This window comes from Mustela erminea, chromosome 1 (genome assembly GCF_009829155.1).
Source record: "Mustela erminea isolate mMusErm1 chromosome 1, mMusErm1.Pri, whole genome shotgun sequence".
Taxonomy (NCBI): Eukaryota; Metazoa; Chordata; class Mammalia; order Carnivora; family Mustelidae; genus Mustela; species Mustela erminea.
The window spans coordinates 83,839,714-83,852,177 of record NC_045614.1 but is presented as its reverse complement, the minus strand read 5'-3'; the positions used below and the strand labels follow the sequence as shown (position 1 = coordinate 83,852,177).

The 12,464-nt window shown below is 43.1% G+C and overlaps 1 protein-coding gene across 8 annotated transcripts in view; it reads left to right on the top strand.

The window, feature by feature from the left end:
* KAT2B (lysine acetyltransferase 2B) overlaps positions 1-12,464 on the top strand; it is a 100,057-nt gene that overhangs the window by 41,649 nt on the left and 45,944 nt on the right. For all 8 annotated transcript variants that reach the window (XM_032331498.1, XM_032331541.1, XM_032331879.1 and 5 more), the window contains exons 3-5: positions 6,195-6,340; positions 10,281-10,373; positions 11,736-11,917. In XM_032331498.1, coding sequence (XP_032187389.1) covers positions 6,195-6,340; positions 10,281-10,373; positions 11,736-11,917 — 421 coding nt within the window. The remainder of the gene's footprint in view (positions 1-6,194; positions 6,341-10,280; positions 10,374-11,735; positions 11,918-12,464) is intronic.

Here is a 12,464-nt window from a genome sequence, read left to right as displayed (position 1 = left end):
CAAGTTCTGTGGCAGATGAACTGCTGTAGATTTGTGCATTATAGGTGACAGATTTTGAGTTTTTATTTTTTAGTTTTTAGTCACTCCAATTACATGAGAGAGGCCTGTTCTTTAGGAAAATAAGTTTTAGATCATTGAAGGTAACCTATTAGCATCAAAAAGGCTTCTTTAGAAAAGATTAAAAGAAGGGTTTCTTTCTGTGAGGAGTGACCCTTTTTAGTTAAAAATGAGTTACCGGTACAATAGCTAGTTTAGCTTGGTAGTTAGAGTGAGGTGCTCCTGGGTGTTTGCATGGGTTAGGGGTGATTTTGGACTCCTGAGGAAGTCCTGTCTGTTTCTGGTCAGCAGGTCCAGAGACTCCGTGTTTGGATTTGGTGGAAATGGGCTCATTTGTAGAAAATGGTGTTCTAGGAAGAGTACCCTGGGCTCAGAGAACACAGTCTGGGGGTTTCGGTACTCTGGGCTTGAGATCCCAGTGACCAGCAAGGTAGGAACAGGGAAGAATGGTGACTCTGGGAGACAGTGAGGAAGCTTCCTGGAATCTGGTGACTGGAAATGTGCAGGAGGTAAAGGACAGCAAAGGAATGGATGACAGGCTGCCTCTCAGAAGCAGGGCTGGCAAGAGGGAATTGCCATCTTGAGGAGGGCCATGAGGATTTTGACCCGAGGGTGAAGTTTTCCTTGATGGTGGCACACTGATGCTGAACTGGGGAGGTTGTGAGGTAGTTGGTGGTGTGGGTGTGATGAGAGGAGCTCATCCCAGAGAGAGCTGACAGCTAGATACAGAGACTGGAAAAGGGGTCTTGGTCAGAAGGGGCCCATAGGTGGAGAGTGTGAGCACACAGCAGGTCCATACAGTGAAGTATTTATACAGTGCAGACGTGACTGTCCTTGTCTAGCTTTCTCGTTCCAGGGAAGCTTCTCTTTCCTAGCAACTTGTCCAAACCTCCTGGCTTGTTCTTGTTTGTTTTTTGTTTTGTTCTCTCCCTCTTCTCAGGGGGATGAACCACCCCTCTACTTTCATCTGTCTTCCCCCATCCCATTATTTATTCAAGGAAGCTTAACCCTTTTCATACAGTAGTATTCTTCTGCCTCAGTATACCCCCTTGTACCTCAGACGCTTTCTTTTATTCTCAGAGGAAGAGATACCTACACTCTTGTGCTGCAGAGGTTAACCCCATTTGTCCAGTTCCGCCTTTCCCTCCCTCCTTCTGGGAAACTTGGTGTTCTGTTTGCCCCCGGTCTCCAGGAGCTCCTTAGTTCTTTGTGCTTTGGCTTACACACAGCTTTGAGGAGAAATCACAGACTTTATTATACAGAGAATCAGAAGGAAATGAACTTCCTCAGGTCACACTTCTTAGGCATTTTAATGTTTATCTAGTCTGCTTTTCAGAATATGCTGGAAGATGTTTACACACAATGCTTTCCAAACCGTGGAGCACCCCCCACCACAAGAGGAGGGGGTGCCCCCCCGCAACTTCTCCTTCTGAAAAATAGGCATTTCCACCTGTGTTTTAACTAGAATAGCTCTTTCTAGTTCTGATTAAGAATTCATTTGGGTTAAGTGTTTTTGTGACTTAAAGAAAATGAACTACTGGTTTAAAAAATAAATCATGGGGGCACCTTGGTGGCTCAGTCGTTGGGTGTCTGCCTTTGGTTTGGGTGATGATCCCAGGGTCTGGGATTGAGCCCGGCATCAGGCTCCCTGATCAGCAGGAAGCCTGCTTCTTCCTCTCCCACTCCCCCCGCTTGTGTTCCCTCTCTCAGTGTGTGTCTATCAAATAAATAAATAAAATGTTTAAAAAATAAATAAATACATCATGGCTTGTACTTCCATGAGTTAGACTCACTTACATTAGCACCTTAGTTACACTGTTTCATACTGGGGTGAATCTGAAGGAATTGATGTTATATATATTTTTTAAAGATTTTATTTATTTATTTGACAGAGGTGCAGCAAGAGAGGGAACCCATGCAGGGGGAGTGGGAGAGGGAGAAGTTGGCTCCCTGCTGAGCAGGGACCAGAACGCAGGACTCTGGGATCAGGATCTGAGCCAAAGGCAGACTCTTAAACTTAACTGACTGAGCCACGCAGCCACCCTGAATTGATGTTCTATTGTGAACTGATTGCTTTCATGGCTTATCACTGAAAAGCAATTAAACATTACAAGGCAAAAATAGTCTTCAGTAAAATTATTTCTGTAAATAACTGACATAAAAATTTTGACCTAGTTGTCTCCAGAATGAGGCTTATGTCCCAAAGGCTTCACACTGACCTCAAGGAAAATTTTGCAGACTTAAAAAAAAAAAAAAGAAAGAAAAAAAAAAGGATGACCCTTGCAAACACTCTACCTAGAAGGAAGTCTAATTTGGGGCCTCTTTTAGAAAATGTTGAAGTCACATATTGGATAGCCAAATAGAAAGGAATAGATTTGCATTTTATTTTTTATCATGCACACACGTATATATATTTGTAGTTTTCCCATGATATGTTACTTAGGTTCTGAGAGACATTTTAGTTAGTTACTCTATTTCTGTTTGGTAATGTAACAATATAGTGTTGGTGTTTTCACATTTAGATGTATGTACTAGATTTATTCCTCAATATCTAAGGCAGACAGATCACCAAATTTCCTTTCTTTCCTCTTATCATTTAAAAATGCATGTAGAGGGGCCTCTTGGTGGCTTAGTTGGTTAAGTGTCTGCCTTCAGCTCAGTTCATGATCCCAGAGTTCAGGAATGGAGCCCCACGTTGGGCTCCCTACTCAGTGGGGAGCCTGCTTCTTCCTCCCCCTCTCTGCCTGCTGCTCTGCCTACTTGTGCACTCTCTCTCTCTCTTTCACAAATAAAGAAATAAAATCTTTAAATAAAATGTATATAGTTATGTGCATATGATGCCCATCACCAATATCCCATGACCTTGGGCCCATCACTCTGCCTTTCCATTTTTATGCACAAAGAAGGGAATGAAAAGGGGGTGGCTTCTACCCCCCCTGATTCTGAGTTCTTTAACCTGGCTTCCTTGTGGACATTTACAAGTCCCAACCTCTTAGTATCCAAATTAAGTATCCTAATTAAGTATCCTTAATCCTCTTGACTCTGAAAATGGTTTTGATCGGGTATTTTATTTTTTTATTATTTTTTAAATTTCTTATTTATTTATTTGACACAGAGAGAGAGAGAGAGAGAGAGCAAGTAGGCTGAGAGGCAGGCAGAGAGAGAGAGGGAAGCATGCTCCCTGCTGAGCAGAGAGCCCAGTGTGGGGGGGGCTTGATACCAGATCCTGAGATCATAACCTGAGCCGAAGGCAGAGGCTTAACCCCCTGAGCCACCCAGGCACCCTTGATTGGGTGTTTTAGTTTGTACTCCCTCAAAAGCAGATTCCAAGACAAGGATTTGAATATAAGAAGTTTATTGGTCGGGGGGAGGCACCTGGGTGGCTCAGTGGGTTAAAGCCTCTGCCTTCAGCTCAGGTCATGATCCCAGGGTCCTGGGATTGAGCCCCACATCAGGCTCTCTGCTCAGCAGGGAGCCTGCCTCCCCCCAACTCTCTCTCTCTCTGCCTGCCTCTCTGCCTATTTGTGATTTCTCCATCAAATAAATAAATAAAAATAAAAATAAGTTTATTTGGCATGAAGCTAAGGGAGTAGAAAAGTGAAATGAGGCAGAAAAAGTGGCCAATAAAGGGTGAATTATTGAGCCAGCTCCCACCTTGGGCGGCTGCTACTTAGTTTTGTTGGGGGGGTGGTTTAGGAGCCAGTTATTCAAACTGGGGAATGAGGGATCTGGGTTTTTTTTGTTTTTTGTTTTTAAAGATTTTATTTATTTATTTGACAGAGATCACAAATAGGCAGAGAGGGAGGCAGAGAGAGAGAGAGAAAGAGAGAGGAAAAAGCAGGCTCCCTGATGAGCAGAGAGCCTGATGCGGGGCTCAATCCCAGGACCCTGAGACCATGACCCGAGCTGAAGGCAGAGGCTTAACTTACTGTGTCCCCAGGCACACCTGGGGTTTTTATTTGTAGGCTAATGTCTTAGTTTTGGGTTGAAGGCTGCTCTTAAGGGGCAGGTAGGTGGCAGAGCAGATTATAATGGTAGGAAAAGCCCTTAGGTAGAGAAACGGAGTTGCTGGTAGTTGGATGCTGGGAGGTATGCCCTGAAGTGGTAAGGGAAGGAGAAGAAGGCAGGGCACCAGCAGCATTCTCTGTCCCAGTCTCCTGATTGAGCTTTAGGGCTGCTTATTTTTTTTCAAGATTATTTATTTGAGAGAGAGAGGGAGAGAGAGATAAAGTTTGTGTGCCTGAGCTGGAGGGAGGGGCAGAGAGAGAGGGAGAGAGTGAGGACAAGTAGACCCCCCACTGAGTGTGGAGCCTGATGCGGGGCTCAATCGCAGGACCCCAGAATCATGCCCTGAGCCAACATCAAGAGCCTGACACTAAACCGACTGAGCTCCCTGTTTGCCCTGAGCTTCGTCGCTTAATGACAGGAGCACGGTGGTTTCTGGAGTACACTGACCCCTGCCTGATACTTCACAGGTATTCCTTAGTATTCTTTAGTTATATCTCCTTTTAAGAAGGCAGGGGAAAGCGCTCCGCTCTCCTCCATAGTTTAGCCTTTAAAAAGGATCTCAAACCCTTCTGTATGTAAGTATTTCTAAGTCAACACACCAAGGGCTCTACCCAAGTGGTTTCTCCTCAGAGTGCGGGAGCCCGTTATGTGACAAGCATAGTAATAAATGCTGGGTGTGCAGAGGTGGGAGGCATGATCCTGAACGAGGAGTTCCTGGGCCAGGGGCTGGTTATTGAGTGGCTGACCTAAAAAACCTTTCCAAGTGATAAAGGACTTCAAGTGAATCACCTAATCAAAAAAAGTGTGCTTTGGGATTCGGGTCAAACGTTCCCTCCCTTTCAGACCCTGGCTCCATCTTGTTGGCTGAGTGACATTAGATGAAACAGCCTCAGTTTCCTCACTTGTTAGATGGGATTGCTGATACCTACTTGTGGGATTGTTAGAGGATTCAGTGCACTAACCTTGATAAATAGACCAGGTTTGGGTAGAAGAGAGGACAGGACATGGAGAGAACGTTGATGGCTAGGTCACTTACTATATATATATAAGAACTAAGGTAGGAAAAATGGGTTTGGGGGCTTGATCACAGAAGGCACTGAATCTCAAGCTCAAACAGACCTTGGGACATGGCTGCAAGGGCAGTGAGGTTTCATCGCATCTCAGAAAGGCTGAGGGAAAGGGCCATCATTTCAGTCTTCACACTAATAGGATATTCTTGGCTCACTGAGCTATTCACGGGCATGGTAGAGACCAACCATATTCTTATGTGGAAACATAGCAACTTAACTCTGTCAAAACAGGGGCACCTCAGTCGTTAAGCGTTTGCCTTTGACTCAGGTCATCCCCAGGGTCCTGGGATCGAGTTCCTCATTGGGTTCCCTGTTCTGCAGGGAGCCTGCTTCTCCCTCTCCCATTCCCCCTGCTTGTGTTCCCTCTCTCACTGTGTCTCTGTCAAATAAATAAATAAAATTTTTTTTTAAAAAAAGGCAAAAACAGACCCATAAATACAGAGAACAAACTGATGGTTGCCAGAGGGGAGGGTTGGGTGGATGGGCAAAATGGGTGAAGGGGATAAGGGGAAGTATAGGCTTCTAGTTACTGAAGACATAAGTCACGGGGTGGGGCGTGGGGGATAAAAAGGATAACCCAATGAGTAGAGCCAGTGATACTGTGAGAACAGTGTGTGGTGACGACAGCCGCGTCGGTGGTGAGCACAGCAGAATGTAGACTGGTTGAATCACCGTGTTGTGTGCTGGAAATTCATGTAATGTTGTGTGTTGACCATACTTCCATTAAAAAAAAGAGCTTAACACTATGAGGACCACCACGTGGTGCCAACAAGGTCTGGATCTTAAACTGTACATTACTGGAATACATTAGCTGCTGGCCCATTTTTGGTCTTGAAGGGGGAAGCTGAGGCTTAGCAAGGTGACAGTCTTTTAATGGTAAGTTGACTTTGTGAGAAGACCTAGATGTACAGAGGTTCAGAAATTCCCTCTGTTGACAATGCCATTTGACGGATGGATGTCCTGGAAGGTTTTGAGAGAGTCCTTTTCTGTTTTAAAATTGAGAACGTTTGCAGTTTCCAACTCACATGTCACACATGTTCCTTTGGTCTTTGTCTTCAGCTGCTCATGTTTCCCACCTGGAAAATGTGTCCGAGGAAGAAATGAACAGACTCCTGGGAATAGTGTTGGATGTGGAATATCTCTTTACCTGTGTCCACAAGGAAGAAGATGCAGATACCAAACAAGTTTATTTCTATCTATTTAAGGTGAGGTTTTTTTTACCACTTTAAAAAGGCGTTTTTTCTTTCTCTCATTGTTCAGATGTGCTCAGTTTCTGCACACCAGGTCGTGGGTGGGAAGGCCCTCAGCTCATGATACGTTTGCCCTCAGGGTTTGTGGAAGCATGCGATTCTTCATGAGGGATTCTCTAAAATGACCCACCACCTGTTGGATTCATCACTCTTCTTGAGAGCCTTCGTATTTGTATGCAGACTTGAATATCTTGATTTGCTTATGCGTGTAGATTTCTTTCCATCCACTCATCCGTTCGTCCATCCGAGTATGTGTTTGGCATACCTGCCCTGTCCTCCGTGCATGGCACTCATGTAGGCATGAGGGATAGATCAGTGGGCAAAGTCCTTGCCCTCAAGGAGTTGACTTTTCAGTAGAAGAGGCAGACAATCAACCAGTAAATAATATATTTGCAGGTGGTGATAAGTGCTGTGAAGAGAAACAAAGTAGGGTAAGTGGAATCAGAATGGCAGGGATGGTGGTGGTGGGGGGGGACACAATCATGAGGAAGGGTAGTTAAGGAAGGCCTCTCTGAGGAGACCACAGATGAGCAGGAACCTGAGCTCTGGGGACAGGAGCTGTTGCTGAAAAGGGCTGGGGGAAGAGCTTTCCAGGCAGCAGAAGCAATGTCATCTGGTGATGGTGTGATGTGGGAAGAGCAAGGAGGCCGGTGTGGTAGAGCCCGGTGACCAAGAGGAGGGTGGGAGGAGATATGGTTGGAGGGTGGCCCCAGGGCCTTGACTCCCATGCTTCACGGAGAGGAAGCAGGAATTTCCAAATTTGGGCATCTCCTTACTGTCCTGTGTCTTGTTGACCCCAGTCACTGGTCACCAGTTACTGCTCCCACTTCCCCACTCCCCATAGCTGCTGCTTCCTGCTCTGTCTGAGCTCCCCTTGGGTCACATCCATCCCCTTTCTGCAGACATATGCCTCCCCATCTTCTGACTGCAGTCAGGATGGACAGGGGTAGGAGAGAAGTGGGTGGTGGGAGCAGAAAGATGAACTTCAGGGGCCAAAAATACATTCTTAAAGGGAGCAGACAGAAGAAATAATTAAAAAACAGAAACCTTGCTTTTGAGGGCACTGTTGATTATGTTGTATTGTGTTATAGTTAAAAGGTTCTTTAAGAAAACAAAACAAAACAAAATGCTCCACTCAGAGCTTATAGCCAGGAAGGGTTTGCCTCTTTAGTGAGCACCGTGCTTCATTTTACATGACAAGGATAGAAAATTTTTTCATTGAGTTCATCTTTTGCTTTAACTGCTAGGAATCTCAGTGCAATTTTTGTGCTCAATTCCTGTAGCTTTTTTTTTTTAAGATCTGAATTTACTTGCTACATAATTTTCCCTTCTCCCCATTTATTAACTTTTGTGTTTTTTTTTTTTTTCCATTGTTTTTTGGGGGTGGTGTTACTTATGGGAATTTGGGGATAGATAGGAGACAGGTGTGGAAGTGAGAATTGTATTTTTAAACTTTGGGGTCATGTGTGAGGATACTGGTTTTACAAAGATAAATGGGAGGTTGGAGGGAAGAGAAAGGGGGTTGGGGGGAGAGAATGCACCACTGAGTTCCTCACCGCCATTAGCAGGCACTGGTCTACTCCAGGTGACAAGTTGTTGACATGGCTATGAGTCCTGAGTCATCCAGATTGAACCCTGGCAGGTTCATGCTGTTTAGAGCTTCTTTGGAAAAAGATGTTAGTTGAAGAAAAACAACGTCTGCATGACTGCAGTGATTATTTTTCTTGGAATTGAGTGGCCTGGCAGCCCCATAGCCCTGCTGGAAATGAAGGTGGTGTCAAGGTTTCCATCCTGCCGGCCTCCTCAGGATTTTGGTTATAACTAACCAAATAGGCCAGGCAGCACTGCTCTGCTTTGAAGTCCGTTTTTCTCTCTCTCTCCTCTCTTCCCACCTCCCTCATTTTTAACAGCACAAATGTATTTACTCATGGGAACAAAATCTAAAATATTCAGCATTCTCCCCCATGTCATGCCCCCCCCCCAGTCATTCTTTGGGTCAATAAGTAATAAATCCTGCATTCCTTAGCTTTTGAAAGGCAGTTCCTGTGTCTCTTATGTCTCAGTAATTAAATTAGAATTAAATGTATTATTCCTTTAGTAACATTTAAAAAACTTCAGGCTTAGATGTTGAAAATAAACCCAATGAAAAGCTGCTTCCTAAACTCAGTGTTTTCCTCAACCCTGTAACTGTGGCATCAGAGCTCGACTTTCTGGGTTTCATTCTTGGCTCCATCACGTGTGAAAGGTGACTTTGGGCGAGACATTCTCCTGCAGTTTCCTTATCAGTAAAATACAGTGATAGCACCTACATCTGAAGGTTGTTAGGGGTATTAAATAAGATACAACATAAAGAGTGTCTGGGGAACCTAAGGGTGCAAATGCTTGCCGCTGGTATTAAATTTCTTTTCTGTGGCCACTTAGTCCAGCTCCATCCTTTTGTAGATGAAGAAACCGACATTCAGCTTCTCCCCAACCCATTAGTTTATCTCCAAATTGAAACCCCCAGTGGACCAAGTTTTCAAATGGTCTTATTTTAACTGGGCAAAGAAAGTAGGCAGGCAGAATGATCTGTATTTGAATTTGATGATCTATCCATATCCTTAGAAACATATTAGTGACTTATCATTACTGCATGTTTATTTTTTATGAAAATGGGCACAATACATTGAAAGGATCAACAGATGCCTCACACTAATTATGCATATGGTGCCCCAGAAGGAATTGAGGCCCTTGTAAGACATGTCTCAGGGGGACACATGGGGGCCTTGAAACTTTGTCCATTTCTGTTAACTCCTGGGAGCATGATTGCCACGTCTTGTTTCTGTTGAAAAGGCAGTAAGTGGAGAAAGGAGAGAAAGATATAACTTAAATAAACGCATGGTCATGCCATACCTGGCCCGCATGTAAAGGTCACAGAATTTTTAAGCAAAGGTTGAAGGTAAAGGATTTCAGTATCAAGTTTATTTTCAAAGTAGGTCTTGATTAGTGACTCTTGTGGTGTTGTTTTTTTTTTTTTTTCCTCTCGGATATATGTTCTTTGAGAGCTTCAAATTCCAGTGGCAAGGATTAAGAGCAGTGTTTTGTTTTGTGGGCATTGAGATGCCAGAACACTTGGCTTGTATTCTGTGCATGGAGAGGAAATGAAAAGAGACTGCAGCAGTGAAAGTTGCCAGTTGAGAATTCCTGCAGAATTCCTTCCCGAAAGGCCGGGGCATAGGATGCACAGCTGGTACAAACAGCCCTCCCCCCTGGTCTCACTTGCACAGAATGGCTCCCTGCCTTCCTGGGGTTTAAATATGAGCCTTCTTCAGGGAGCCTGGGTCGTGCAGTTGATTGTGTCTGACTCTTGGTTTCCGCTCTGGTCATGATCTCAGGGTCTTGAGATCAAGCCCTGCATGGGTGTGGAGCCTGCTGAAGAAGGTTTCCCTTTCTCTGTCCCTCCTCCCATGTGTTCTCTCTTTAAATAAATAAAAACATCTAAAAAACCGACCAACCAACCCTCCAGAGCATGAGCACAGCCTGCAGGCGCCTAGCTGGGCCTGGGCAGAGTGTGTGTGCATACCGGGCCTCTGGGTCAGTGGGAATCAGGAAATGGTGGGGAGAAGGGAAAGGGACTAGGATAGAGAGCCTGGTGCTACTGGCGGAGCTCTAGGCTGTGCAGAACATGGAAGGGGTTCCGTTTCTCATAACTCTGGTCGGGGGTATGAAGGCAAATTTGGGTTACCTGGTAGTCACCCATTTGTATTGACTTAAGGATTTATTTACATGTAGATAAGATAATTAGAATATGGTGACTTCCCTTCAGAGGCTGTGTTGTGTGTATGTTTGTGTGTGTGTGAGAGAGAGAGAGAGAGAGACATTGAATTTTTTTTTCTTAATGACTTTTTTTTTGCAGCTCTTGAGAAAGTCTATTTTACAAAGAGGAAAACCTGTGGTCGAAGGCTCTTTGGAGAAGAAACCCCCATTTGAAAAACCTAGTATTGAACAGGTAACATTTTAGTGGGGGGACACCCTTATTTTTATTGCTCTAAGGCTGAACAGACCGACTCTTCCATCTCTCCCTGTGTCTTTCTTCCGTCCTCTAGAGCCAGCTTAGAGATGCTCACTGAGTGTGTAGAAGTTGTCTTGGACCCTTTGCATCAGGAGTGGATACTTAATTTAATAAATGAGCTAGCTGTTGTCTTTTACAGTTGCTGTATATTCAGAATTCACTGAGTTTGGGGAAGAGAAGAATTAAGCAGAACATGTAGGTCGTAGGAACACATGGAATGTGCTTTTTCTTGGTGTTGATGTTTTAAAATTAAGTCTTGGTCCTTTTGTTTGGGACTGTCTGAAAAAGCCTATTGAGGTGAGGGAATTTAGGAACATTGTCAAAAACATTGTAAGTCAAGCAAAAAAACACAAAAAAGAAATGAGGTTTTTCAGCCAGAAATTGACTTCCTGTTACATTATGATTCCTGGAAAGAAACCGGTTTACTGGGGGAATCTGTTGACATGTATAGACGTTTTCTGCGAAGTGTTGTATCTTTCCTCAGAGTCACTTTTTAGCTTGCCATTCTTGGCTAAAGAAATCTCAGATACTCTTGACTGAATTTCTTGATGAAAATGATTACAGAAGATAGGACATCGGGGTCTCTACAAATACAAATAAATGTATTTTTATCAGTCAGTTTTCAGTAGAAGAAATTTTACTTTTGTCTCCAAACTCTATTCAGTAAGAATTGATTTGAAATTAGATTAGTTGGAAGTGTTCTACAGAAACGTTGAATTAATCTGCAAATTCTTTTAAAAGCTCATGATTTTGAATAAGATTTCTTTTTTCTTGGTAATCTTGCTGAAACCAAAAGAATGATAGTAAACAGTTTAAATTGTCATGCTTTAGTTCAGTGGAAGACATGCTAGCAGCTTTCTGATTAAAATTTTGGTAATGTAAAAGTGTAATGTGTATCCAAGAACTTCATATACATGATGGACATATAGGACATATACATGATGTCCTATATGGATAGTGCAGCAAGAATTATTCTGCAAAATAATCCTGTTTTATTGTTTAATAGGTTTTGACCTTTTCAGTCTGTGATTCTGATTTTCTCTTTAATGCTTGAGGATTGCAGCGGGCATAGAATAGCAACCCACAGCTTCTCTGTCTTGTCACTTTTCATCCACTGTGATCTGTGGCATGATTCCCTCTGGGCATTTCTGTTTTCTAATAAGGAAAAGGAAGAGATTTTTGTGAATAGAGAAATGTCTGTTCTCTAGCTAATAGCCACCAATGGCACTGACTGTGTGGGTGTTCAGAATTAGTATGATTGCATAGCTGTATGAATAAATTGCCTTCCCTCCTTTTCAGGGTGTGAATAACTTTGTACAGTACAAATTTAGTCACCTGCCATCCAAAGAAAGGCAAACAATTGTTGAGTTGGCAAAAATGTTCCTAAACCGCATCAACTATTGGCATCTGGAGGCACCATCTCAACGAAGACTGCGATCTCCCAATGATGATATTTCTGGATACAAAGAGAACTACACAAGGTAATTTGACGACAAGTTCTTTTCTTTTGGCCTCTTAGAACCCACTGCAGACGTAAAATTACTACTTGTCCCTACAAGCAGAGGGTTGCCCAGTTATTGTGGGCAATTCAATTCAGAGAGAATGTTTATATAATTTAACTTCTTATTAATACCATGATATTTTGAGGCGTGAGGGATCCAAACCAGCTAGCCCTGTACTATCCAGTTTGATAGTTGATAGCTACATATGGCTACGGAGCACTTGAAATGTAGCTTGTGTGAATTGAGATTTCGAAGCATATACAAACAAACAAAAAAAAGAATAAAATATTTCATTAGTAGTTTTTTTTATATTGACTCCATGTTCAAGTGATAATATTTTGGATGTATTCAGTTAAGTTATGTTAAATTAATTTCATCTGTTTCTTTTTACCTTGTCAGTGTGACTACTGGAATATTTAAAATGACTTGTGTTGCTTGTTTTATATTTCTGTTGAACATCACTGATCTAGGTAACCATACTGTGACTCTTTAATGATTATACAGAAACTTTCACTCATTTAAAAAA